Source organism: Lytechinus pictus, chromosome 9, assembly GCF_037042905.1.
Source record: "Lytechinus pictus isolate F3 Inbred chromosome 9, Lp3.0, whole genome shotgun sequence".
NCBI lineage: Eukaryota > Metazoa > Echinodermata > Echinoidea > Temnopleuroida > Toxopneustidae > Lytechinus > Lytechinus pictus.
The window spans coordinates 10,380,300-10,408,113 of NC_087253.1; the positions used below are offsets into that span (position 1 = coordinate 10,380,300).

Here is a 27,814-nt window from a genome sequence, read left to right on the forward strand (position 1 = left end):
AAAACGGAATAATGTAATTCAAACAATAAAAAACAAAAGAAATATATCATAACTTTCTTATTCACATCCGATTTTTGATGAAATTTTCAGTGTGGGCATTGTTTTTTATTTTTTCTGTTGATTCAAATAAACTTTTTTTCTGAGGGGTGCAGATATTTAAAATTAGTTCAAGACTCAATATAGGATTCGTTTCTACATTTCACTTTTTTTATATAGGCCTCATACAGATAACAATGAAATAGAAGTTACAGTACGTCCTAGCTCATAAACAAATGGAAAGTCCCCAATACAAAATATTTACAAAATTTAGGAATAAAGAAAGTATTTTCAGTGACTAAGAAAACTAAAGATGTGGATATGAACCTGAGAGCCAAAAGTGTAAAGGCCTATAGCTTCTTGATTAAATCAAGGGCATCTCTATGTTTTATAGGACAGTGGTATTACAAAATATCGAAGTGACAAGAACTAATAATAGGTCAAGTCCACCCCAGAAAAATGTTGATTTGTATGAAAAGAGAAAAATCCAACAAGCACAATACTGACAATTTCATCAAAATTGAATGTGAAATAAGAAAGTTATAACACTAATGCATATATTTTACAAAATAGTTATATTTATGCACAACTCGTGAAAGCTACTGAGAGAGTTGATGACGTTCTTCACTCACTATTCTGTTTTATTGTTTGAATTATACAATGTTTTTTTTTCAGATTTGGCGATTCGAAAACTTGACTGAACTATAAAATGTTTTTTTTTTAATGTTAATTCCACATGCTCAGCAGGGGCCGCGGAACGGTTTTCCGAAAGTGGGGAGGGGGGGCTGAACTATGCTCAAAATCACAATATCATATGGTCACGTTTTTGTACACGGTTTTGGAAAAAGCCCCCCCCCCCCCCCCCCCCCCCGCTTCAGCGGCCCCTGCTCAAGTAGGAGCAGGGGCGGAATTCTCTCCCAAAAGGTAGGGGGGACACAGGGGCGGATCCAGCCTTCGCTAATACACTGTTAATTTGGCTGCGTAAAATCTTACACAACTTGTGTAAATTCTTACACAGCCGCTGCATCATATATGAACCTAGCCTCTTGTCGAGGCCCTGTCGGCTGCTTTCCGAGCGAACATGGCAAAGCAAGGGAGAGAGCGAAGCAGAGCGCCGCGAGACAGGGCCTCTGGACATCTGACCCGAATTTCACCGACTTTCTTTTGTTTTTTATTGTTTTTAACAATTCACCGACCAAAAACTGGTCGGTGAAAATCATCCAATGAGAGCGCGGGCTGCTATGACGTCATATTGAATATTCATGAGCTCATCTTGAATGGCGACCCGTGGATTCTTGGCGAAGAATGACGACGAAATATCAAAGAGCATTGAATATGCCTCTAAAATGCTGAATATTGATCGATTTAAGGATTTGCAAGTCGATAAAATTAACTCTGCACTGAAAGGACGAGATGATTTTGTAAATCTACCCACAGGATATGGAAAAAATGTTATCTTTCATGCGATTCCACCGGTCGAACCGGGGCGTCGATTATCGATCTCCGCTGTGCAGTGCAGTGAGGGAAGCTGGGGTGGAGTTGCTGGGAGTTGACTCTAGTCTGACCAGCGGCTGAGCAGTATCTCCCGTGAAGTTTCGGGGCGGTGATGGGTCTGTTACGGCCAGTAGTAGTAGTAGTAGTAGTAGTAGTACCACTACTTGTAGCATTTTGCAGGTTATATCCCCTTTAGTGTCCCGCAATTAAATGAATCCCCTGCAGAATAATGGACTACTATACTATATAGTATTCCGAACCCAAAACGAAACAGCTCTGACATTTCATTGGTTTACTCGGTGACCAGTAATATCATGACTCATGTATATTCATTAGGAAGACGTTCCTCATGAATATATAATTCAGTTCAGATGTCAAGAGGCCCTGGCTCGCGCCAGGCCTAATTCGCTTCGCGAATTAGGGAATCCCTCGCTTCGCTCGGGGAGCAGCCGCCAGGGCCTCGACAAGAGGCTAATATGAACCCAGCAACAAATGTGTAAAAACCTACACAACCCGGGTTGTGTAACTTTCTAAGTAGCGGTTGTGTACATTTTCTACACAGGAATTGTGTAACCATAAACTTACACAGCCAGGTTGTGTAGGCATTTTTCACAATAGGTGTTTAATACTTAAACATTAACTGTTGAATTTTCATTTTACGCAACCAATTGTGTTAGATAGGACACCACTCTTTGACACATACACATACATATAAAGAATTGTGTGTATTATGATGTATTTATTTCCATTCATAAATGGATTCATACAATCTTCCAAATGCGTCAACAATACATTTTCATGTAATACGCGATAAAAACATCCAACCACTAACAAAATTAATTGCAACCAATCTCATGGTTTAAAGATATACAAACATGCATGTACATTCACAATATTAGGAGGAATTCTGAGCAATTTTACATTGAATTTACATTTAAGTAAAATGAATAAGTATCTATGAGTGCAACATTCATTTTTTTAAATAAAATAATCAACAAAAATAATTAAGAACTTTGAAATATTTCTTTTCTTTACTGATTTTTACAACAGTTCTTGAAATGAGTGGATTGATGTCATAGTCTCACTATTTTACTTATGTAATTAAAATGACAAACATTTGCAATTATCTACTCTTGCAAATCAACTTAAACTGACATGGATTTTTCCTTCACATAGAATGGGCACTCACTTGACCCTTTGTGATCATGTTTCCTATAAGTATTTGCATATAAATTATTATATTTCCTTTCAATTCAACTGATCCAGTCATCCTTTGCCACTGGTCAATTTTTCTATAATAAACATACTTGTACATGTATAATAAATAATTTCCAGCACAATTGCTTGAAGTGAACTTCACTGTGTATTATAAAATGGTGATATGGATCCTAGTCAAAAGATTGACCGAGAGCTCTCATGTGACCAGTCATTTATCTTATCACAAGGGCAGAAGCCACTTTCAGCTGGCATAAGTTTTTACTAATGCCTTGTACTAATGCCCGCTAAATTTGAATTGGATCTTCCATTTCCAAAGAAGGTGAGTACAGGACTAAATTCAATCAAATTACTTAATTTCTCACATTAAATGTTGTTTAATTGACCTCTAGGCTAAATATGTTAATGCTAACAAAAGTAACGGCACTCGGCGCACACATTGTCTAATTTAGTTACATTATAAAATGTGACTATTTTATAAAATAATCAACACACATTACTTTCTCAGGCGTTAGTAAAATCATCCACTCTCTGTAACTTTGGAACAGTTCAAAACATACTCGGCTGCGCCTCGTATGATTGGACTGATTCCAAAGTTACTATCGGGTGGATGATTTTACTAACACCCTTGGTAATGTGTGTTAATTATATAATAAAAACACATTCATACAATCATTTTCACCTGTATGGTATGCAACATGAAAAATATTCACAATGTATATCTTAGGCAGAGTTGTGTGTGGGACACAGTCCCATCAATAAAATTGGGGCAAGTACAAAATTTGGGTAAGTTTCTGCCAGATTCGGGCAGATTGTGGGCTAGAAATCTGGTTAATTTGTCCAAGTTCTTAAACAAAATTGACAGAGTGCTTTAAGATTTCTAAATTTTGCTTCTAGACTAAACAGGGCCCTATTTTATAAATTGTTACAATGGCTGAACGATCAATTTTGATTGTAAGTCTAAGGCAATCCATATGGCGAAGAAATTTAACATCAGTTTGAACTTTTCATGAAAGAGGGCTCAGATCACTGTTCTGTTTTTATCATAATTTCCCTCATCTTATGGTGAAAGGGGAAAAAAGAGAGACATCTCATTTGACCAAAACTACCAAGTTTAAAGACAGAAACATGTTCCTGATCACCAAGAGTAGCATTATAGCAAAGTGAAATATTTTTTAAAATGCATGTTTCGCTCTTTTCAGCCCTGCATTTAAAAAATGTCATTTTATCACTTTTATCAAAAGACATGGTACTTCAAAGAATTAGCATTAACATACATGTACATGTAGATAATGACCACAACAGAATTGTATGGTTGAACGCTTCTATGCCACATAATTCGGAACAATCCTTAAAAAAACTTACAAAAAATACATGTTAATATCAACTTTTAACCACAGATTTTTTTTTGCCCAAAAAGGGCATGATCAAGATCTTGCCATGGAACAAAAATATGAGATGAAGAATTTTATAGCCAATCTAAGCCTTAGATGGAAAATATTCATCACTCAAATATTTGGGAAGGACTTGCTGCTCTCAGCAAAGTAGCTAGGGTTATTAGTGATGGACTATGAGAGGGGTTTACATATTTTATAGACCTGTTCAAACATATCAATGATACATTTTGATAACACTTGAAATTACATGCACATAATATGTATTAGTAAAACAATTTTCAGCTACATTGTCTTAATCTGTTTTATAGTAACATCAACACAATGTTTAACTTCTCTGCATTGTTGAATGTCCAATAGATCATTGACAACATAGACAGCAACCTGTCAGCAATATTTGAGTGAAACATCTGCAGTAATGTAAACCAGTTTCGATTGATCTCAACCATGTTAAATGCATTCATACATTCATGTTTAACCTATCAATTATGAAGGCCCCAATGATTTTTTCCCCTTTTTCATCTAATGATATGTCTAACCCTTAAACTTTACTGTCATTTTTTTTTTCATTAAAACTTCATGACTGTTACGATTTGAGGATTCATGGGCAATTTGCATGAGAAAATTCCTATAAGCCAAAAATATAACAGAGTTGGAGTGTAAAAAGGCAGACTCATCTCCTAGTTGCAAAATACTTTCATTTTCAACAAAAAAAAACTTCTATATGTACATGCAAGTATCTCACAAAAGTCGAAAGTTAATGATCCAGATGTTATGTAACATATAACACTAATTATAACATTGGTCCTCTCACATTGTATTTAACTTCCATCCATAAACAATGCAAACTGTTGCAAAAATAGAAATAAACAATTTAGCAGGTTGTTTGTATGTGTGTCAACACATATTTGGCAATTTAGTCCAGATATCCAGATGAGTTCTCGTCATTTTCACATTGATTTGATTTAATTTACCAGTCTCAAATATTCTGTCCTACTTTGAAAAAAGGTAAGGTGAGGTGAGGTGTTTAAGACGTGCTTAACATGTTAGCAACAAAAGTAATGTTTCTTGACTTTTGAATTATGAAATACTGTTTGGTCAAAAGGAAGCAAGTGACAAAAAAGTATGGGGACAGTTGCAAGGATAATTGAAAATTTCTGCAGAATCTGATTTTTTTCTCCACAATTTCCCCTAATTTGGGTATGCCAAACACGAATCTGCTTGTTGCTTATCTTTGTGAAGCAAAAAAAAAAAAAAAAAAAGGAATGACACTAGGATTTTGAATTATAAAATATTGTTTAATAAGGGAAGGAAGACCACACATATTATCATATTTTGACAAAAGGAAGCAAGTGACAAGATATTATGCGGCAGTTTGCAGGAATAATTAAAATTTTCTGTGGATTTTTTCCACTATTTTCCCTATTTTGGGGTGCTGAACATGAATCTACTTGTTGCCAAATTTATAAAAAGCCACCTTTGACTGTTAACATGGCAATGGGTTATTTTCCCCAAACTAACATAGATCTCTCAGTATGGTAGAAAAAGGGAATGAAATGGACTGAAATCTTTCAATTTTGAGCCACCTATTCAAAATCTATCACAATTCTAATGATATAAGGTCATTGTAATGCTTAAAAAAATGGCCGAAAGAGAAAAACAAAGAATGTGGAGAGAGTTAGAGAAAGCAGAAATAACGAAGCTAAGAAATCAGGACAGACACAAGTTGTATGACAGTGTCCCTTCTTAAAACTGATTATTCTGCCATAACCCATCTCTTGTGCTCAAAATAGTAACATTAAAAAGGAAATCAAATTTTTTTTTATATGTTTAACCATCAATCACTCTTTTTTACGCCGGTCTGCTTTAAAATGCTGATGAAGTTACTTCCTTTTGTCACAGTATTGTGAGCGGCGGAGTGGTTATAATACTTTGACAAAAGGAAGCAAGTGACACATTTCTTACATAAATATTAAATCATATGAACATAACTATTTGTCAAAAAAAGTTATCCAAAAGTAGTTCTTGAACAATTTTATATCCAGAGACAATTAATCTTTAACAAGGAGAGCCGAGAAAAATTGCCTATTTACTACAAAACTCTCTATTGTCACTTGCTTCCTTTTTATCAAATTACGGCAGTACTGAATGCTGCCATGCCCAGGCTAATCTTCCTTCTGGATGTTGCTCAGCCATGTTCGAAAACTGAGCAGAGCCACTCCACTCAGAGCACCTGGAGGCAATTCATAGATCAAGTGCTGGAGCATCTGCCACGCTGGAGAACATTGGGCTTGGTAATCCACGTCCAGCACATAGGTCAACTTGAAGCAGACGTCGACACCCTGTATTATTGAGGAACACTGGATGGTGCTTCGCTCAATTATCACAAAGACCTGGTTTGGCTTCCACCTTGAGCCTCCAAGGATTAAGAGGAAAGGCTGCGGTCTTTCTTTTCCATCCAAATTTGCGAGATAATAATCTATGGATGTTCCTTCCTGTATTGAAGAGATGAGATTCAAGGGGAACTTGACTAAGCTGGTGCACACAATTATATTCTAATGTCTTGATTAAAATGCTTTTGTTTTTATACAATAAGAATATGTTCAATTTCTCAATACATGATCCTTGCAAATATGTCAGTGAGAATAAACTCACATTTTACAAACACAGAAAGGAACATGTGTCATATTAGTTCGCACCCCTAAAAGGTGGTTTGGTTACATTTTGTGCTTTTGAAGTTAACTATTTCTTCCTTTTTATCAGAACCATTGAAACTACCATGACATGTTTGGTATCATATTGCAACTGTGTTGGCATGCTATTAGCCTGCAAAGTTTCAATAATATAGGTAATATATACCCTACCCCTACCCTCCAAACATTTTTTGATAGTATCTCGAAAAGTATTTCACCGATTTTAATCATTCAAACAGTAACTGATAGAAAATTTTCTTAAGCATAAAATGAGTGGTAATTGTCTGCAAATAGATTGCATAGTAAGTGTGCAATCATGCATCTTATGACAAAGGTGTGTAGAAAAAAATTGCACATTTGTGATTTGCGCAAGATTGTACACAAATACGCAAAGAATCACACTTTGCAATGAGGAAGATGTTGAAGCAGAAGAGGGTGAGGAGTAGATGATGACCAGATCCTCAAGATGAAAATAATGAAAATGCTCCAGAGGACCAGGGTGGTGATAAGATAAAGCTCAAACCAGTTATTGGTGAACTGGAGTGTGAAAAAATTTCAATTGATCCTAGAGACTATTGATAGACATATTATTGAAGCCAAACTTAAATCTTAAGATTCTACGAAAGAGAAGAGGTCAGAACCAAGCGAGACCCGTAAGACTTCCACCGGGGTTTCAGAATCGGATGTGAAACACGGGGCATCTCTAGCAGAGGAAGGGGAGACTGATGATGAGTTTAGGAAAGGAAAGAAGGCTCAAGGCAAGAGAAAGCGCCAGCCTAAGAAGCGAAATGATGATAAGCGGAATATAGTTGTTGATCCTAGCTTGCAAGTCAATTTCGCTTCATCCACAGAATCCGTCGAACCTCTCGAGGTTGCCAAAGTGTGGGGAGGAGTCGTCAGGAAGGAGGGAAGGAAGTCATGATATAGTGGTGACCTAGACAGGTTATTTAGGTCAAGAGAAACACACTTTACACTCACTGCAGAGGAGCTCCCGAGATACCATGAAAAATGTTGGGAGGAGTATAATTGTCGGTGGGATGAGAGGAGAGTGGAATGTGTAGGCAGCACTTGGGACCAGTATACTTACGATCAGTATGCATACTACGAGGCATGATCGAGCATGGGTGGCGAATTTGCCACCAGAAAACCTGGGGTTAAAATGTCACAGTGGAATTGAAATTAACAGTTTTTACTACTCTCTTTCTTGTTTTCTTAACATAAGTAGATGGATGAAGGACAGAAATGATTTGTTTTGATTTTATGTGTATGTGCCATTGGTGGTGCATAGCTGTGATAGTGTAGCGCATGTTATCAAATTATATTCCAGAGAGCTATTTGTCTCCACTCCCCCTGTTCATAATGCCTTACCAGTTATAGTATGCTTGTAGGCAACTTGCCAAAGATTCAAAACACACAAATACAAAACTTACAGGCTTGAAATCTATGAATGACGTTACAGCCTCCTTTGCCGAACATCTGCCTTTCATCCCTTTGCCTCGTCCCACAAACAATACAGGCAGCAAGCTGAAAGCCAAGGTCTGATACTCATCTGTAAATTAGAATGTAAGTAAAATTTGAATAAGTATACTATGCACATGTCAAGCCAAAGACATTCTAGTATATTTCATTTTGCCACCCGATATAAGGTATGCTTACACAATCACCATTGCTGTTTTGTATTCCTTTGTAGTATGGCTATTCTGGTATTGAGAGCTTAGAAGTATGTGTAACAAATGTATTATTAATTTACTCTGATTTTTATTAAACAGCAAATTACTACTTATCTTGAAACAAGGCGTTAGCGATGATGTGTCTCGCCCATTTGTGAAAATCGCGATGTGTCATAAGAGAGTCTTGCAAGTAAACTTTAACGTTTGATCTGAAATGACCTTTGACCTTACAATGTGACCTCTGACTGGACCATAACATGCAGGTCCCCTTAGTGCATCTACAACCCAAGTTTGGTTGAAAAGTGAGTCACGGTTGCATAGTTTTGTGTCATAAGAAAGTCCTGCACGTAAACTTTAACGTTTGATCTAAAATGAATTAAATTAAGGATTAAAAGTGACGCATACTTTTTGGGCCACCCTGTACAGGGTTCAGCCTGTACTGAACTCCACCTTTATGAGAAAAATGTGCCTTCAATTGTAAAAATTTTTGACTAAAATATTCAGTCAATGCTGAATTAGTTTTAGGTACCTTACCATCCGACAATTCTGTCACCTCCACCTCTCCCAGCTTCTCTTTCCAGTCTTTTTGGATCTCCGATGAATACTGGAAAACTTGCTTGGACATAGCGGGCCACTTTGCGTACAACTGGTTAGTTTGATCAGATATTGTTAGCCGAAAGTCTTCTTGAACCTGAAATAAATATATAGCAACGGATGAACACTTATCTGCAATTCAACATTAAACAGTTCAACAGAAATATGGTAAATGGACATAAATGTACAATACATGGGGGAGGGGGGGGGGAGGTTATTTGACACCCCGCTTATTTGACATCCCCCCCCCCCCCCCGACCAGACCTCAGCCCTCGACTGCGTGATTGCGATGAAATTCAGCACACACAATGCCTATGACACAATCTCTAAAACAGTATACTTTATTTTTCCCCCAAAAAAAATCAAATTAGGAAAATTATGCTTATAATGCTCATGCATGAAATAAGGTTTTGTTGCTCTAAATCACTCAATGAAATTAAAGCTATGCTGATTTTTGGTCCAGATACTCATTATTGCATCCTTAACAAATGTACACTAAAAAAAATTTGGCATAAAAATTCATATCTTATGTAATACATTGCTTTTCAAATTTGTTATACATTTCTTTATTTTTCTACCTTGTTATTTTCATTGCTTTTTAGATGAATTCGTGGGCGACACCTTTGCAATCATAAATAGCATAAAATTAATAAAATTAAGCATAGCTTTTGAACAGCATGCTTGGGTGTTGCGAATTTGGTGTCAAAAGATGCACGAGATGTGAAGGAAAGTCCTGAAATCTCAGCGCATGATTTTTATGCATTTAAAATCTCTCACAAAAAAATATCAAGGGGAGCTAAATCAGAGCCCCCCCCCCCCCCAGCTACATAGGGTTAAATCTGCAAAAAATTGCTTTATACATTTAAATCCATGTAAGTTATATATCAGATCTCATATACAGTCATTTCTCTTCCCAAATGTACCACTTGATAAACTCAACTCCGAAAATAAAATTAGAAAACCAAATATTCCCAAGATAATCACTTTCCCTTCTGAGTCAAAGATTGTTGATAAACATGAGACAAGAATGGGTGACAAGGTCATTATGCCAGACAAGTGGCTGGTGTGGTGAGGGAGAGGATGTCAAAGTGCTACATGTCTGTATTTCTAGTCATCATTCACTTCCAAATGAATTTTTCATAACCTTCACCATCAAAGTTTTAACTGATCAATAAAGTATTTTTTATTCATTTGAGTGTGGAATTCAATTTAGGAAACCGCATCACTTGTTAATATTTCTTAGTATATCTACCTCAACTTGTCTCTGAAAAATGCTTCAGAAAAAAATCTAAATTTGAAAGGTTTAGAAGACAAGACCCAACATTCCTCTTTGATTCAGAAATCGAATAGCTGAGAACACAAAACCGGGTTTCAGCTCGACAGGCCCTGGGCGGGGACTTGTTTCGACTCAGTCCTACTTACAATTCCAGGATCTAGAAGCCGAGGATATCTTGCGAGGATCTCTGCCGTTGTTGGTGCTCTATCTGACCTAATCCAGGAATAACGTGGTTTACAAGTTTCTGCCATCATCTCCTGGACTTTGACCTTGGGAGTGTCATTATATTTCATCCATTCTATTGCTTCCATGACTGGAATGAAAGGAAAGCAAAGATTTGATGTTCAAAATATTAGCATTGGAATAAATCTAATGGTTTTCATCAACTTTCTGTGTCACTGTCAATTCTAAAAATCTGTTCTATTGTGTGAAGCTGGACAAAGTGTTCAACAAGGAACTTCTAAAAGATCGGGATCCTATGGGCCTATTGTGCCTGTGTTGTAACAGGTCACTCTTGTAATGCCTGTCACACCACACCCACCTCCTTACTGGAGCACTACCGCTTTGGTGTGACAGGCATTACAAGAGTGACCTATTACAACACAGGCATAATTGGCCTGTAGGATCCTGCCCTATAAAGAGTTCATCATTAGTTCCTCATGCAGATTACAAATTGGTGATCCATGCATTATCATAAATTATTCAATGCCATGCCCATTATAGCATTGAATAATTCATTTATTATTACATTATCTCTCAAATCCCCCCAATTCAAGGATAAGTTTTCCACAACATGCTTGGGCTACATGACTTCAGCTGAAACATCATTCACAGTATATGTTCTGGCAGAATGTTCTGGTGGTATGAAAATTATTTATTCTTAATTTCGCATGTTTTCACTTGATTCAATGATGGGAATATTTAATTGATCACACTGATCAAAATTAAATCACTGCAATTCTCAATTACACTAATTCTGATATTATTGACCTTATCGTACTTACTTTTATCTTCAGGCAAAGTTGGCAATTCATCTATACCAACTGCCTTTCTCTTTCCTTCCTTCGACCTTTTTCCCTGTTCATCTCTCACAGGATTCTCTTTCCGAATTTGTTGGTAGTGCCTCATCCTTACGTAGCGTAGTCTGTCTTCCAGACTCCCACTTGCAGGGTGGTGCTTTCTCCCTGCTATGAACCATTGCTCCTGAAATTATGAGAGCCGGGAAACAGTACTGAACAGAGGCGTCAGAAGGTTCTGATCATACAAAGGATTGGAGGGGAATGCCATTGTGAACACACAATGCCTTGCCCCTTCAATCTTTTGTCTCCTCCGAGCTTACCGACGCCACTGGTATTGAATACAGATATATACTGAAGCTTTCCGACGTGCATTCACCAGAGTAAAATCACATGAATGAACACAAAGCCGCAATATATAATGCTAACGAGGAAAAAAGCATGCTAAGTTAACAAGCAGTGATAGGGTGTCAAGGCTAATTTTGTTTTGACAGCCTATCACAGCTTGTTAACGCAGTGGGCTTTTTTCCTTCGCCTCCATTGTATAAAGTCTTGTTCATTCGTCTTGACAAAAGTTCCATATAGGTTGGAGAATGTATACGATCTGTGGACGAATTTCAAACGTACTGCTACTTGGATATCAGGTTATTTATCTCCATTTAGGACATGACAGAAGAAATCAATTTCTGTGCAGTTGCCCAACTGTGGTCTCCTACCCTTGGAAAGCTCATTGAAATAGGCCTCAACTCTACAGTGGACTGTTTTACATCAAAGGACTATTGTTTCAGGCTGTTTTTCTTTGTTCACTGTCCTTGCTTCCACAGCTATACACCCCCCCCCCCCAAACAAAAACAAATAAAATACTTACATATCCTGTGATTCCACTGTTGTCCTTCAAAATTTTGAATTGATCCACAAGGCTTTGCGCAAGGCTTTCCTTCACAGGTGATGGCGGGCTTTCAAAAAATAGGAGTAATTTCAATTTAATGATGTTATATAAGATTTGAATGGCACCTAATTCACTTAATAAACAAATGCCAAAGATGAAAATTGCAACAAAAAATAAAATAATAACATGAAAAGATGAACAGAAGTGCAAAATGAGAGGGAAGGTCATATAAAGAGGTAAAGATAATAAATTTTAGGCCAAATCAAACAAATACGTTTAACCCTCAAAAGACTGGGCTACTTTGGAGTTTTTGAGGTTAGGTGGGCCTTCCGATCTCGTCCGCCAACCACGTACATGATCATGCTGAAATTCAGCACTTGCATTTCTTACGTGAACTATAGGTCTGAATAGAAGCTTGTAAGAAATAATTATTTTCTATTGAATTTGATCATGCAAATTTATGCACAAAAACATCTGCATATATAAAACACTCAATTTCACTCTGTGCATTTCAGGATAATCAAGCGACAAGTCTGAGGGGTGCCAGATGATCATAAGATTTCTAATCACTTGAGTGAGAGTATCCATGTTGACGGCCAAGTATGAATGAAGGTTCCCTTCTTTTTATACTGAGCTTCAAAAAGAGGGGGAAAAACAGTATTTTGAGAGTGTAGCAATCTATAGGGGAGTTAATGGTTGATCAAGGAGATATACTGAGGAGCAGAGCCTGAGAGGAAATTGGTGCAACTTCAATGCACCCTCAAATACACTTACTTCCATCCATGCTCTTCAATGAGATGGCTAACCAATACTTGGTTGAGTTGAATTCTCTCGCTGTTCTTTAGAACTCGTCCTCGAGTTAATGCCTCCAGCAAGCCCCTTCCGTTTCTGCCTTTCAAAATGATGTTTTCAACATCCTGTATAGAAATCAATTTCATATATGGGTCAGTCCATCGGGTTGGGTCATCTTTTTTAATGTCCTTGTAACGGAGGTATCAACATTTTTATTTCACAATGAAGGTCAATTCAAATGTGGTTAAGGTTTGCAGTGTCCATGATTTGAATTTTTTTCCCTGCCATAGGGATTCATGTTAAAATCAGAAATCTTTCATGGATTTGCTGCATTACAAATTGATTTTCTTACCTATGTTACATAGACATCACGTTTATATAACTTTGTCCATAAACTTAATTTCAGGACTGAAATTGCAATACAGCATGATGCTAGAGATATAAAATTTGGTGGGACACCTTTTTTGTGAGGTCATTACTGGCAGATATTTGCTTGGTTTAAACTGAGGCCTGAATTCTGGTATGTCACAAAAGTTGACTCAACCCCATAGACTGACCCATATATAGACTATTATGATTATCATTTTGTTTTAATAATTGGTATAGCTCAGCCAAACTGCCCATGCATCATGACCCATATAACATCAATGCATTAATATCACATACATAACCAGTCAGGCAAGCTAGTTCTATAAATGTCTTACGACAAATCAGTTTTATTTTAGGCTTCACCATAAAAAAAAAAAAAAAAAGTCAAAGCAAGCTATCAATTGAATCACATACAAGGATGATTTAGCTATAGGTCTAAAACGGTATATCTATCACCCCACATTATTACTTAAAGTCTTACAAAGTCATACATGCATCTGGCCCTCTTTCTTGGGTTTGGTGCCGTTTGATCCTGCCAGACTGGATCCTGCTCATCCTCACTCAGCTCCATAGGCACCTGAATTTACAAAGTACAAAAATCAATAAGCACAGCATGAATGAGAATTACCCTTGACAGCATACACTTGTACATATACACTGTACAGTACGCAGTGTTTTGTTTAATTTCGATCCAACAGGCTTTGTTGAATTACATGTAACCACCTGTCAAGTTCACTGATGTGATCTCTGGACAACTTTATGTGAGACCGGAGAAAATGTGGGGAGGGGGTCAAGGAAAATTCCCAGAAGATGCTACATGTATGTATGAACGTGCAACAGGGCCCCATTTCATAAAAAGTTGCTATGATATCAACTCTTGCTGGAATGTAAACTATCATGACAACAGTGAAAATTCTGCTTCCTGATTTTTAAAAAAAAATGCATGTACCCTTTAAATTTGGTAGAATGTTCTCGAAGCTTTTTTGATCTGGAAAAAAAATGGCCCCCTTCAGTTTCATGTAAAATTAAAAAAACAAAAACAAAAAACAATCACATACTTCATGCAAGTTGAAAACGAAGGACAATGTAGTACATCTGGTCATCTTCATCATAGCTCTTTACTGCATGCACAGGTCTGTGGTGCTTAAGTTCATGGTACTGTACAAGTTCAATTGTGTCTGAGATGACCTGTACAGCATATGCATGGAAATGTCTATCAAAGTACAAGGTCGTCCATGGGTGAATTGCAAAGTAGATGGTCCCATCAACTATGATGATTTGGCCAATTTCTCCAAACTTAGGGAGATCCTCATTCCAACTAAGGAGAACACATGAGTGGGGTCTTAAGATGTACCCATTCATTTGAACTGCACTTGCCACAGTAACATCTGAATATAATGGACACTGAAGTGCTGTACATATTTTGTCTGCATGTTCCAGATCCGATACTTGGGTTACATCTTGACTTAGTACTTGGATCTCTCTTTGGTCTACATCCTGTTTGAGTAGAAATGCAAGGCACTGTCTGCTCTGGTTCCTCTTAGCTATTGTTTTTGCCACATTGATGAAGTTGTTTGAGTTCTTGGCGATACGTTTAAGCTCTTTGTGTTTACCTTCATATCGAATACTGGAGTAAGCATTCAATGGCCCCAGAAGCCTGATGGAATGAGCATAATGGACCAAAAAATGTTGTTTTGGTGTAAGCGGAATGTTAAAAATATCAACGTAAAGTTGAAGATGATGAGCTACCTTGGCTTTCAGCATGTAAGTGGCTTCAACACTCATACTTGGAGCTGTCAGAAGCTTTGTAATGTCAAGAAGGCTGCACAAAACTTCCCATGTTTCTGATTCTCTAGGAACTTTGTCACCGATCATGAGACACAAATAATGAAGCAAACAGTTCATCTGGGAAGCACTTTGCCCACTTGCGCCCTTTGGCCTCATTAGAGATGCCAATGTCAATGGGGAGGGTCGGTTTTGTTTGTCAATAAATCCATAACTGAAGGAAGTGAGTCTACTGTTCAATTCCCCCAAAGTAATTGCTCCCTGATCAATCAAATCGTTTACCACTAACTTCACTACGAGTGGTACAACACCTTCGTACAAGTCATGCATCAGGTCGAATGAATGGTTGTCAATAACATGATAATAAGACAGCTTATTGAGACTGCTGTTTCGTGCAACACCAGTGGTTGTAAGATCTCCAGTCTCGAGATCTTCAACAAAATTCTGCCTAGTCCGTAACTGGTCTGCCCTTTCTTCTATGTCCTCTTGGCAGTCATATTTACTCAACTTGCATTCTCTGCAGAAATGGTTGGCTGTGAATCCACAGGGGAAGCCCAAAAGTGAATGGACTGCTAGATTGTCTCCAATTACTTGAAAAAGTTTTGGATACACTTGTCCCTTATATTCTCGAGTATCAACTCTGATGCCATCAGCATGCAGCACTTCTAGTTCATCGCATATCACATCAAGTACCTTATCAATACCATATTTGCTCAACAACTTTGATTTTGTGAGGGCTACCAACAGAATGTTGCTCAATGCACTCTGGAATTTCTGTGGAAGACAAAGAATGGACATATAAAAGGCACATACCTTATGAGCACCTTTTCGTGACCCCAAGGGATTTGAAATTTCTAGATCATCACTGTACAACAACAATGGTATTAGCAATTTACCGTCCTCTTTGAAGGATGTTCGGTAATATTCACCATCCTGATATGACCGTAACATGCCAGTAGTGTTATCTCCATTTATTTCTTTGAGAACAATTCGCATCATTCCTGGTTGCTCAAGATATTTTTTCAACATTTGCCCGATCGGTATGTACTGTAACGTCTCTTTTGTCTTCACTTCCTCTGCTCTGCCTGTAACCTTGTTAACCTGTGGGACATGTTTGTATCCCAGGGTTTTGCTCACTGGTGGAATAAGTACTTCTTTTTGCTTAAAGTATTTCAGTTGCCTTTTTTCAGATTTCATCTCCCTCAATGGATCCTCCAATGACTCCAAAGAGTTTATGGCTTCTGTGAATGATTCCCCATTCAAAGATCCACTTCTCCATTTTTCATGTAACCCTTGTATCTCCTTTACACCATGACGAACGCTTTCATGAATCACACTTTCAACATTTTCTGTTATATTTTGCATGGATGACGTTGGTATGCATTTGTAATTTAAGTTGCAAACAAATAAAGCCATCTTTTCTGTGAAGACATCCCCAGCTGTAGTAAACTCATCTTCTGAATCAGATAACCTTTCATACCCAGATTCGTCATCACTAGCAACTTCTAGTACATCCTCTTCTGGTACATCCTCTTCACACCCTACGACACCATTGTTATTAGCAAAATGGTTCTCGGCAACAATGTGCTGGGGTCCCACATTAATATGATACTTTCGAACATGCTTTTTGTAACTTTTGCAATGTGTAAACACTATCTGACATTCAGGGCACACAATACGTGTACATGTTCCTGAATTAATGTTATGTACATACTGTAAATGAATGAAAAGGCAGCAATTTCCTATCTTTTTCTGGCATTTAAAGCAAGTCAGAGTTTGATTGTCAACATGTACCTCCTCTTGCGCTTGAGCATTCTCTGGAGCTCGTGCCCGAGCATCCTGTGGTACTACACGTGGTTGAGCATCCTCTGGAACATCTGCTCGAGTAACCTCTGCATTTCCTGTACCATTCAGATTGGGCATGTATTCCCGATACTTCCTGGTGAACTTGCTTCTTGGTCCCACTTTTGGGAAGAGTTCTTTAATGAGTTCATCATCCAAAAGTTTAAATGAATCCTCATCGACTTCATTCTCTGAAATGGAAATCAAGAGAATACATTTTTTGATTAATAATATAACACTGAATAATAAATGTCCAAATTTATCATCTAGCTCCGATGAAATGGAACAGTGGCAGCTTGGTGAGTGCTTGCATTGTTTTGTGCATTGTACCATTTATTTGCATTTAATTCATAAATGTATTTCATATTGACAATAATGGTACCTTTACCGTACAGTTGTTAATGTATTAATTCACATAAATATTAATTTGCATTACATGTACAGTTAACAAGTTTGGAAAAAAAATACATACCTGTGAGAAAGGAAAGGAGGGCAGGCACATCGATTCGTTCAAAAATACAAAACATTGGGCTTTGTATTTTCGAAATGAATCGACGCCCCTGAAGGAGGGTTGACTACAGCAGAGGGCAAAAAGTGGAGCTTAATTGTAACCATAACATTTAATAACTTTGTCTTGTTAAAATGATTACACAATGCATTTTTTCATGATATGTGATTGAGAATAGAATTCTAAGAACAATGACATCAAAAAATTTATGATTTTTTTTCTCAATCGAAATCAATATGCATTTTGGCATAATATTTGTGTATTGTTAAGGGTTGACCTAGAAAATGGATCAATCCACGTCAAATCAACAAATTTTTTGACAATTAATTTGTCAACCGACCCCCTCCTATTTTTTTAAAACTCACACCAAATGTTTCTCAGAGTGTTTGATGGAAAACCCTGAAATATTTTGCCCCAAGGTGAAATGGTTGCTAAGATACAGCCTCACACAGCAACCAATGCACGTTAAGAAAAAATGAGTTGAAATAAATTTAGGCATTTTTTATCCACTACTGTAGCCTGAATTTTAATCCAGAATTGTTCATTATCTAGATATGGGAGGAACTTTATACGCTTTACAAGAAAAATCAATTGCGACACAAAATGGACTCTTCGTTGCCATGCACAATGTTACCGAATATGTCGTTAAATTTCAATTTTGAAATTTTAGAAGCATATTTTCAGAGCCTTTAATAGATCTAGAACTAGGCCTACATCTCCAATAGTAGTGATAGTACTTTATCAGCTAAATTATGTGCCAAGAGAGACTTTGACTTGCTCACCCTTACAAAAAATTCCTGTAGTACTCTGTGATATGTACTGCAGGAAGTATCGCAGGAAAGTACTGCAGGAATTACGTGCACGTAATTTGGGACGGTACTACAGAAATGTACAACAGGAGTACAACAGGTCCGTGTCCTGTGATACTTCCTGTGGTAATAACCGCATAAGTATGGCAGGAAGTATGACAGGACACGATCACCACAACCGCTACAACCGCTACAACCACTACCACACTACTATTAGTACTACAGGACAGTATCACAGGATAGTATCACAGGATAGTATCACACGATAGTATGACAGGACAGTATGACAGGATAGTATGACAGGACAGTATGACAGGACAGTACTACAGGAATACCGCAGACCAGTATCACAGGGAAGTACTACAGAACAGTATCGCAGGACAGTACTACAGGAGTACCGCAGGCTTCTGGTACTGTGTCCCGTAGTACTGTCCTGTGATACTGGACTGGTATTCCTGTAGTACTGTCCTGTGATACTGGTCTGGTATTCCTGTAGTACTGTCCTGTGATACTGGTCTGGTATTCCTGTAGTACTGTCCTGTGATACTGGTCAGGTATTCCTGTAGTACTGTCCTGTGATACTGGTCTGGTATTCCTGTAGTACTGTCCTGTGATACTATCCTGTGGTGATAAATAGTATCACAGGACAGTATGACAGGACAGTACTTTAGGAATTCCGCAGACCAGTATCACAGGAAAGTACTACAGAACAGTACTACAGGACAGTACTGCAGGAATACCAAGAGACCTTACCGCAGGACAATTCCTGCAGTACTGTCCTGTGGTATTCCTGTGATACTGATCTTTGATATCTTCTGTGGCATTATTGGTCTCATCCTGCAGCCTTCTTGTGATACTTTACTGTGGTAATCCTGCAGGGGTATTCTTGTTGATTTCCTGTGACAATCCTATGGTATTGTCCTGTAGTAGTCTGTGCGATTTTCTCACGACACCGTCCTGCACTGGTTTGTTAGGCGTAGTAGTTTGTAAGAATTTCCTGTGATCCAGCACAACAACTTTGACATCTTGACTAATGAAAAGAGGCGTGAAAAAACCCACAAATTTGCAAAGACGTTAAAAGCATATTCACATACCTTTATTATGTATGAGCTGTATTATGCACAGTATAGAACATCTTTGATATCATAAATGACTGCTAGAATAATGCAGTAACATTTCATCTTTAGGATAAGACATGTACAAAGATTTATATCCATGAACATTGAGATGCCACATGAACTACTTTCACTATTCATACATTGCTGCCATTTTGAGATCACATAAAGAAAGCTAGATTCGACCCAGAATCCTTCCCTCTAACACAACATTAAGCGATTATTATTAATACCTTGGTCACATTCCATGACCGGTTGCCTTACGGCGAGACAAAATCAGCAGTTTTAGGTATTCCTGTACAAACCACCCACGTGTAGCTGGTAGTAGCTGGTACAAGGATGATTAAGACTGTTAATTTTGACTCGACGTAAGGCCACGAGCCGGCGAATGTAACCAAGGCTTAACCAGTATTATGGTTGCAAAAAAAACTGTAATAGCTGAGCAATTGCATTTTCCCCTTCTTGTCAACACCCGATTGGCTTAATACTAAAAGCAGAACATCCTTTACTCAACCATGTTATGAAACAATGGATAACCACTTCTGCATGTACAGGGGCCCGTTGCAGAAAGAGTTGCAATCAATCGCAACTCTAAAAATCATGCGCAACTTGATTTTCAACCAATCAACAGCGCGCATTTGGGACTTGCGTTTGATTTTTTGGCTTGCGTTTAAACGCAACTCTTTCTGCAACGGGCCCCAGATAATGCATGGTGCACATACAGTAAGGGATGAAATTATGATGTGTTGATCACCAGTATAAACTTAAAGTACATGAACGTAATCATAATCACTTCATTTTGCTCAGAATTCACTTAAGTCCATAAATACTGAAAGATATTTTTGAATGAATTTCACATGATTTAGAACGTTCACCATAGGTTAGAAAAAATATGAACATAAGATTACTTTGCCAAAACGTAGATCAAATCTATTGAGACATTAACCTTTTTGACATTGAATAGGCATATCATTTTACACAGTCTTCTTGTCTAAGAATTGCTCCAACTACGTATTGAAGGGTTATATATGAATGTAAGCATGAGCCCATCATAAACACGAAATTGCGGCATGTAATTTGATTTGCTACATGTCATAATTGATAACTAAATGACGTTCAATACTTGATGTTGCTACATAAAATAATTAAGGTCATGTGGCAATGTGAATTCATACCTACTCGAGTCATTTAGTAATTTCAATTAGTATATGACCTAATTAATTATGACATATAGCTCAAAATTGACTTGAATAATTATGACCAATTTGATTGACCTCAATTATTTGAAGTAGCAACATCAATTATTTAACATAAGCACTCTCAATCGAGGTGGAGTAACTCTTCTTTAGGTCATGTTACTATTCGAATTGGAACATGTCATTGTTTAGGTCATGCAGCAATTCAAATTACTTGCTCAAGTAAACAATTACAATTGTAATATCACGCAAAATGAATTAGCTGTACATGACATAATTCTGTTCTTTGATGGGCTTATGCTTCCATATATTAAGTAAATGGCTTTAATTCTTAATGATTATCCAAAAATTCATATACATAAAATAAACCAATATGAAGAGCATCATATCCAAAGTGATCACCAGTTCACCCAATGTTACAGTACAAAAATAAAAAGCTGATTTTCTTATGTACTTTCACACATCTTATACATGTGCACTGTATGTCACTTGACCCTGGCAGACAATAGAATTGACAAGCAGTGAGTCCTACATGTACATGTAGCTGCCTGGTTTGCATACTTTAATGTTATATGAATTTCAATCATGGCCATGTGCTGTTTATACACTAAATGGAGGGATCTTGTCATAATGTTATGTCAATTAAAAACTGAATAAAATCCCAATTATCCTGAATAGCTAGACTAGCCCCCTTGCAATGGACATTGTAATCTTGTTTTCTTTTACCTTTCATTATTTTTGAAAATTTTCATACAACTAGGGCTGGGACTAAAACCCGGGTACCCGAGTAGAAAAATCAATACCCGATACCCGAAAATTGCTCACCAGTATAATGTACATGTATTTGATTTGTATTGCGTAGTGTAAGACATGATTGTAACTCATTACAAAAGTACACAAGCCTCATTTTGAATTTCACCAATTACCCTCTAAATATCCATAAATATACAAGTTTTCAAGTGATGATGATGTGACCGAGATCGTTCAATCATCGCCATGTTTCTTTTGCAGCGCAGTGACGTCATCCAGCCACTGCGACGCAAACCAATTTATGAATGAAAATATAGTAAGCATGCGCATTGCAAGCCTCAGCCCCACGCAGTATTACGTCAAAACAAGTCTGCAATACTCTGTCACCTCATACCAAAATCGACCTACGAAGCACCAGCCAATCACGTTCTTGTTACCATTTTTAGTTCATCATAAACCGAAAATGGGAACACGATCGTGATTGGCTGGCGCATTTGACGCTCCGAAACCCGGAAATCAATTGACTTTGTTCACGTAGCGATACAAACTCACGAACACGATGTAATATCGATGCTACTTCGTAAGATTTTGACGGAAAAGCAAGAATAAAAATTTGCTTACCTGTGCAGTATCGGTGAGAAAACCTTTTATAATTCATATGATATATAGGAAAGTGGAATTCTAGGTCGATTTTGGTACGAGGTGACAGATTATTGAAACTTGTTTCGATGGAATACTGCGTGGGGCACGGGAGGCTTGCAATGCGCATGCTTACTATATTTTCATTCATAAATTGGCTTGCATCGCATTGGCTTGATGACGTCACCTATGGGGTTTTTCCACCAGTCATATTTCAAGTGACATGATTTTCAGGTACCCACCCGAAAATTACCACGGGTACCCGAAGAGAAAAAACCCGAAAGTCCCAGGCCTACATACAACTCTTTGTTTTTTTTTATACTTTATCAAAGCTTTTATGATTATAAATGTAATTAAATAATTTGACTTGATAAATGTATATTACTGGTATACTAATTGTGAATTTTTAGCAAGAAACAGTATTTGTGTTGGATTAATACATAAAAATGTTGCGAAATTTCGGAACAGCGTACCCAGGCATCACAAATTTGGTCTCAAAAGATGTGCAAGACTTGAAAGTAAAAAGGCAGCTAACAGCCTCCCAGTTATTAACCCTTAGTTAAATTGGACCAATTTGACCCCCCCCCCCCCCCTTCCAAAAATTTTGCGACCATGCTGTCGCACAATTTTTTTAAAACATGCCTCTTTCTAGTCTTGTGCATCTTTTGAGACCAATCTTGTGTCACCCGGTACGTGGTTCTGTAATAACGTGACATTATGTAAGTACATGTCATACCAAAAATTGCTCAAAAACGTGATTTTGTGTACAAAGTCAATGCAATAGAGGAAAAAGTATGATATTGTATTCTAATTACGCATAAATTAGTATTATCACTTACTAACAATTTGCGTGAAATAATTTACAATTTAATTTTGTAAATTATGCCCTAGACAACCCATGTGCCAATGTTAGACGCGATTGTGCGGTCAAGATCTCAAGGAAGGGGGGGGGGCCCTGGAAACCCCCCCTCCCCCCTTCCCCGGCCATATCAACTCCCAAAATACCCTGGCTTTAGTTGACTTTCTGGCTCCTCTTGAGTAGTCACCATTCATTGGACAGCTTGTTTTTATCCAAGTCTGTATAGCACGAGGCAGCTTAATCTGTAGAAAAAAAAACACATACCATTACGATAACATGAACAACATAAAAATACAAGAAATAAAGTGTTTTGCCCCCATCTAGACCTCTTTTCACAAGTACACATCTATCGGATAATGAGGTCCTTGCGGCTATCTCTCTTAGCATATTCTTGCTTATAAAAGCAAACTAAGCCGAAGAGTGACAAACAATTTATAATGCAAACAAATTGTCATAAGCACATATTGAAACTCTTTAATAAAACAATGAAGAATAAATCTACATCTTCTAACAAGGATTACACTGTATGCCACTGCATGAATACAATCTGCTTAATTTTGTAATTATAATATCTACTGAAGTGAATGCCTATATAATCACCTTTTATGAACTCCAACCGTGTCTTGTACAAGAACATGGCCTTTTCTGTGTACACCTGTAGTATCTTTCCCACATAATGCTGGACTTGCTGCTCGATCATCCAGAGATCCCTCTTTGAATCTTTAATGAAATGAAATGAATTTGAGTGACATAGTAAAATTTTATTTGCAGGTTAATACAAATACATGATGTAATAAAAATACATGATAAAACTTCTTCATTTCCATATTTCAGTGTTACAATTCAGGTGCAAAGAGTCATATTCTTTAATAATATTCAACATAAAATCAATGAAAACTAGTGCTGTTGTCGATAGGCCTCATATCGACATTGATGTCGACATACGAAGGATTTTCAAAATTCCGACATGTCGACATGCACGCACCCACATCGACATGTAAACATAAAATAAAAAGGGGTCTAGCCTACAATCACGAGTGTAAAGATTAGCTGAAAAGTTAGAAGCATTTATCCACAGTAATTGGCGCGATTAAAAGGTTTATTCAGCTTAAAGAATATCTGCGAGCTGTGCGGCAGTAGAAATACGTCAGTGCAGGGCCGGCCTGCCCGATCGAGCCGCCCTCGATATCCCGTTATAGCGAGAGTAGCATTCACCGTACCCATCCACGGAAATATGTACCCATCGCGCGCTATTCACCGTGCTTGATAATACGTTGCTCCTCAATGCATTACTTTTCACATAAACGTGAGCAGCAGCGAACACGTGTTTTTGTCAAAGTTGTGACTGCCGCAATTGAGCGCTTACTTCATATCACGAAGTCACAGAAAACTTCCCTTCATTCGTTTGGAGATCGTTGCACGGATCGCCGCGGAAGTGATACTGAAATTATCGGTCGATTTTCATTACTTTTCATTGTCAAATTGAGGAGCTTGCGTTTGCAGCAATGATCACTGTTGTAATTGGTGATTCTCAAATTGGCTACGAGTGTTATTGAGCAATGCTTTCGAAACCGGATCCTGGTACAAAAACTTGATTCTCCAGAAAAAAAATGTGGATTAAATCGGTGATTTTGGAAGCTCAATTCTTGAACTGAGCCTGTATTATATAGATCTAGTGTGGGGATATCACTCGTGTCAAGGTGAATATATTTGATTGAGAGTGTTGTTCCACGATCGAATGCTTTTTTTTTATGTTAGGGAGCCCAGGCTAAATTACGGTCCCTTTTTCATGTCGACATTGTCGATGTCGGGATTAATTTTTAAGCGACATGTCGACATGGATTTTTGTTCCCGACAACAGCGCTAATGAAAACATTAAAAGTAGAGGAGCATTTTAACCTTACTCACAGTCTGTTATTGTCGCTAAAGTCTTTACAATAAGAAGATTGGGCACTTTGCCGACATCGCGTAATGCTTTGCATCGATTTACATGTATAATAGTCTTTGTGCCTAGTCTTTTCTATGTAGTGTCTTTAATATGTAGATAAAACATGCGTCCTTTAGCTAGTTAGACGAACAATTTTGGAAATTAAAGACGGATCCATATTTTATCAACCGGAAGAGAAATTAGTGCTTAAATGAAGCTATTTGAGGGATATTGATGATATTTAGGGTGAATTGACTTCACATCTTTTCGTAAGTTTGTCATGTTCATAGAAGGCCGGACTTGATTTTATAGAAACCTCTTTTAAATTTGTGGGATTGCCTACCTCGAGTGAAGTTTGTGCAGGCTCCACTCCACTTCACTATTGCTACACTACGCTCCACCTACCCAAACTTTGAGACCGTGAACTGGATCTGTCTTATTCCGAGTGACAAAAAGTGGGATCTTATGGGGGGGGATATCAAATTCATGCAACATCACGCTCTTTAAAAAAATTAAAACTAATATTCTTCCTGCACACAAAGTTTCAGTTCTTCTCCATGCCTCTATCCGTCTCAAAATTGATGATTTAGAGCCAACATGAAGTTTCTCACACGTATCAATATTCAATACATCGCATGCGTGTGAGGTCGGTCGGGTCAGACCAGGCCCGGTATCTCGCGAATATTGCATCCGCATGCAATGTTTTGAAATCGGCAGCGAATTATAAATATGTGTGAGGAACTTCATGTTGGCTCTAAATCACCAATTTTGAGACTGATAAAAGCATGGAACTAAATGAAACTTTGTGTAAAGTAAGAATATTAGTTTTAATTCTTTTTAAAAATCAAGATGTTGCATGAATTTTATATTCCCCACCCCCATAAAATCCCACCTCTGTCACTCAGAATATCAGATCGAGTTCATGGTCTCGAAGTTCGCGTCTGTAACGTTGGCGAAGAACAATAGAAAACAAGATGGCGGCGTAAACATCGGGCAAGTCTCTTCCGTCTAATCATGATATTTTTCGCATTTTTTGGAATGAATTTCTTCTTCAAAAATAACGACGAGAGCGTAGAAATGTTGGAAATTAAGTTTTATCCCATGTACATGATTTAGGTCTAACGTTAGGCTAGATCTTTTAGAAGGAAAGTAGAAATCTCGGGGCCGGGGGTGAAAGTTTCAAGTTTTGGCTTCCTCTGTGTGGGTATATGAGAAAGGATCCCTGGCTTCATATGAGAGTGACCTTACGAAGTTACGTTAGTAAATGATTTTCACTCTCTAGAAGCCGCCTGGCTAGGCCTACAGCCATTCCCGATCACGATATTTTGAAAAGTGGTGGATATATTGACTTCAAATGTGACTGAGTCTGAGAGACTTGTCATGACATTTGGGAACAAATATTGGTGATGAGGTATGCTGGTATTAATCGGCCGGTGCGAAACTGCATTAGCGCCCACCCCTGACCTGGCTACAATCATGACAATACAAACATCCTCACCGCCGCAATCAATATACTACTAACTTAGCCAGCCGTTGGCCGTCCCCGGCCGCGCACACCGCAGATCAGCCCCCACCCGATAAGCGATCGGGAACAACGGCAGTGCAGTGGCCGTACGGTAATGATTAAAAAGTCGAAGAAATTTAAGTGCATGCCGCGCCAAACTACGAAAAATGGATCTAACTTACTGTTTAGCCTGTTGTGTGAATGTCTTAAGAAGTCGTTGTCCGAATCTGATCCATATTCTGTTAGTTTTTGTTGAAATATTGACGGCCTTCTTCATCAAGCTTCGGGTTCAGCTGAGCAGTTACGAACGTTTTTTTTCAAATGGCGGAACCGGAAACACGTATACGGTACAGTCCGTGCGTTTGTACGGGGAGCTCGGAGGGGGGGGGGGGGGGGGGGGGTCTTACTTTTTACTTGGCAACCAGACAATTTGACTATTTTCGCCATCATTTATATATCATATTATTAACGTAAAGGAATTGAATAAAGTAAAATTCAAATATTTATTTCTTCTTCCTTTCTTTTTCTTTTCTATGTCTTTTAATTTTTTTCTTTCTCTTTATTCTTTTTTTTAATATAAGGATAGGATTTAAAAACATGTCTCACAATTTTACTGAAAATATGTTATATAGGCCTACTAGTATGCAAGTAGGATGACAAAGAAAGCAATGAGGAAAATCACAGCTCCAATCCTATGTATTTTTAATTTTATTTCTTTTCAAAAACACATATTTTATCCTTTCTTGCGATCGAAGGAAAGATCCCTTTATAAGGTTCAAGTAGTAAAAGAAAATAATCTTAGATCAAGTGCCGGCAGGGTATTTTGATAAGGGGTGGAGGAGCAAGACAAGCAAATATAAAGATACCATTTTGAAGCGAAACATAAGAAAAGATAATAACTTTGCCAACGAGGTAAAAAATAATATGATATCGGTTGTGACACTTTAAGGATGGAAAATAGTTTGAAAATATATAGATACAAACTTCATACAAATTAGAAAAAAAGAAGCAAAATAAACTGCCATCATATGTGAACAGAGATACAAGATTGTTCTTGCAATTAAAAAACATATTTACAAACTATATATAGCTTCGCATCATAAAAATAGATTGAAAATATCCAATTTTATTTGATTTAAAAAGAAATAGATATAAACCAGCCTGGCTAACATATTGCAAGGTGGCAAAGATATAAACCGGGGATATAAAGCAAAAAATAGGCCTTAAAATGGAAATTAAATATCCTATTTTTAGTTTATCCTATTCCACCTGTAAAAAATATTGTGAATAGGAGAACAAATATTGAAGTAATTTTATTTATAATAATATATTTGTAAGAAAATAGGTCCTTTTTACTAAAAAAAAATAAATAAAAAAATAGATGGGAAACTTGGAAAAATGTATTTTCTCGCAATAAAAACTTTAAGGGGCCAGAATCGCAT

General features: G+C 37.5%; 1 protein-coding gene and 1 long non-coding RNA gene across 5 annotated transcripts; both read right to left on the minus strand.

Moving 5' to 3' along the window:
• Positions 1-2,249: 2,249 nt before the first annotated feature.
• On the minus strand, positions 2,250-18,348 carry LOC129263337 (uncharacterized). 4 transcript variants are annotated; one of them, XM_064104640.1, is made up of 9 exons: positions 17,018-18,348; positions 13,920-14,015; positions 13,052-13,194; positions 12,257-12,344; positions 11,377-11,575; positions 10,519-10,685; positions 9,037-9,193; positions 8,263-8,381; positions 2,250-6,634 (listed from the first exon to the last, which is right to left on the minus strand). In XM_064104640.1, exons 1-9 carry the CDS (start codon positions 17,396-17,398, stop codon positions 6,305-6,307), a joined length of 1,680 nt encoding a protein of 559 aa, XP_063960710.1. In that variant the 5' UTR covers positions 17,399-18,348; the 3' UTR covers positions 2,250-6,304. The 4 variants fall into 4 exon arrangements, 3 of the variants coding, with proteins under 3 accessions (XP_063960710.1, XP_054757235.1, XP_063960711.1); XM_054901260.2 differs by having other exon boundaries at positions 14,497-17,350; XM_064104641.1 differs by lacking the exon at positions 17,018-18,348 and adding an exon at positions 14,497-15,304 and having other exon boundaries at positions 13,930-14,015.
• Positions 18,349-20,306: 1,958 nt separating this feature from the next.
• Positions 20,307-26,701, minus strand: LOC135155494 (uncharacterized). The gene is made up of 3 exons (XR_010294639.1): positions 26,555-26,701; positions 23,542-23,661; positions 20,307-23,183 (listed from the first exon to the last, which is right to left on the minus strand). It is a non-coding gene; the product is annotated as an uncharacterized LOC135155494 (long non-coding RNA).
• Between the last annotated feature and the right edge of the window lie 1,113 nt (positions 26,702-27,814).

Bases quoted from the DNA above. Each gene is read 5' to 3' on its own strand.
- LOC129263337 (XM_064104640.1), bottom strand. From the start codon at position 17,398: ATGGTACAATGCACAAAACAATGCAAGCACTCACCAAGCTGCCACTGT. The intron at 13,195-13,919 runs GTAAGACTTTAA...ATTTCTATACAG, and splicing joins CCAGATGCATGTATGACTTT to GATGTTGAAAACATCATTTT. The intron at 9,194-10,518 runs GTAAGTAGGACT...TATTTATTTCAG, and splicing joins GGCTTCTAGATCCTGGAATT to GTTCAAGAAGACTTTCGGCT.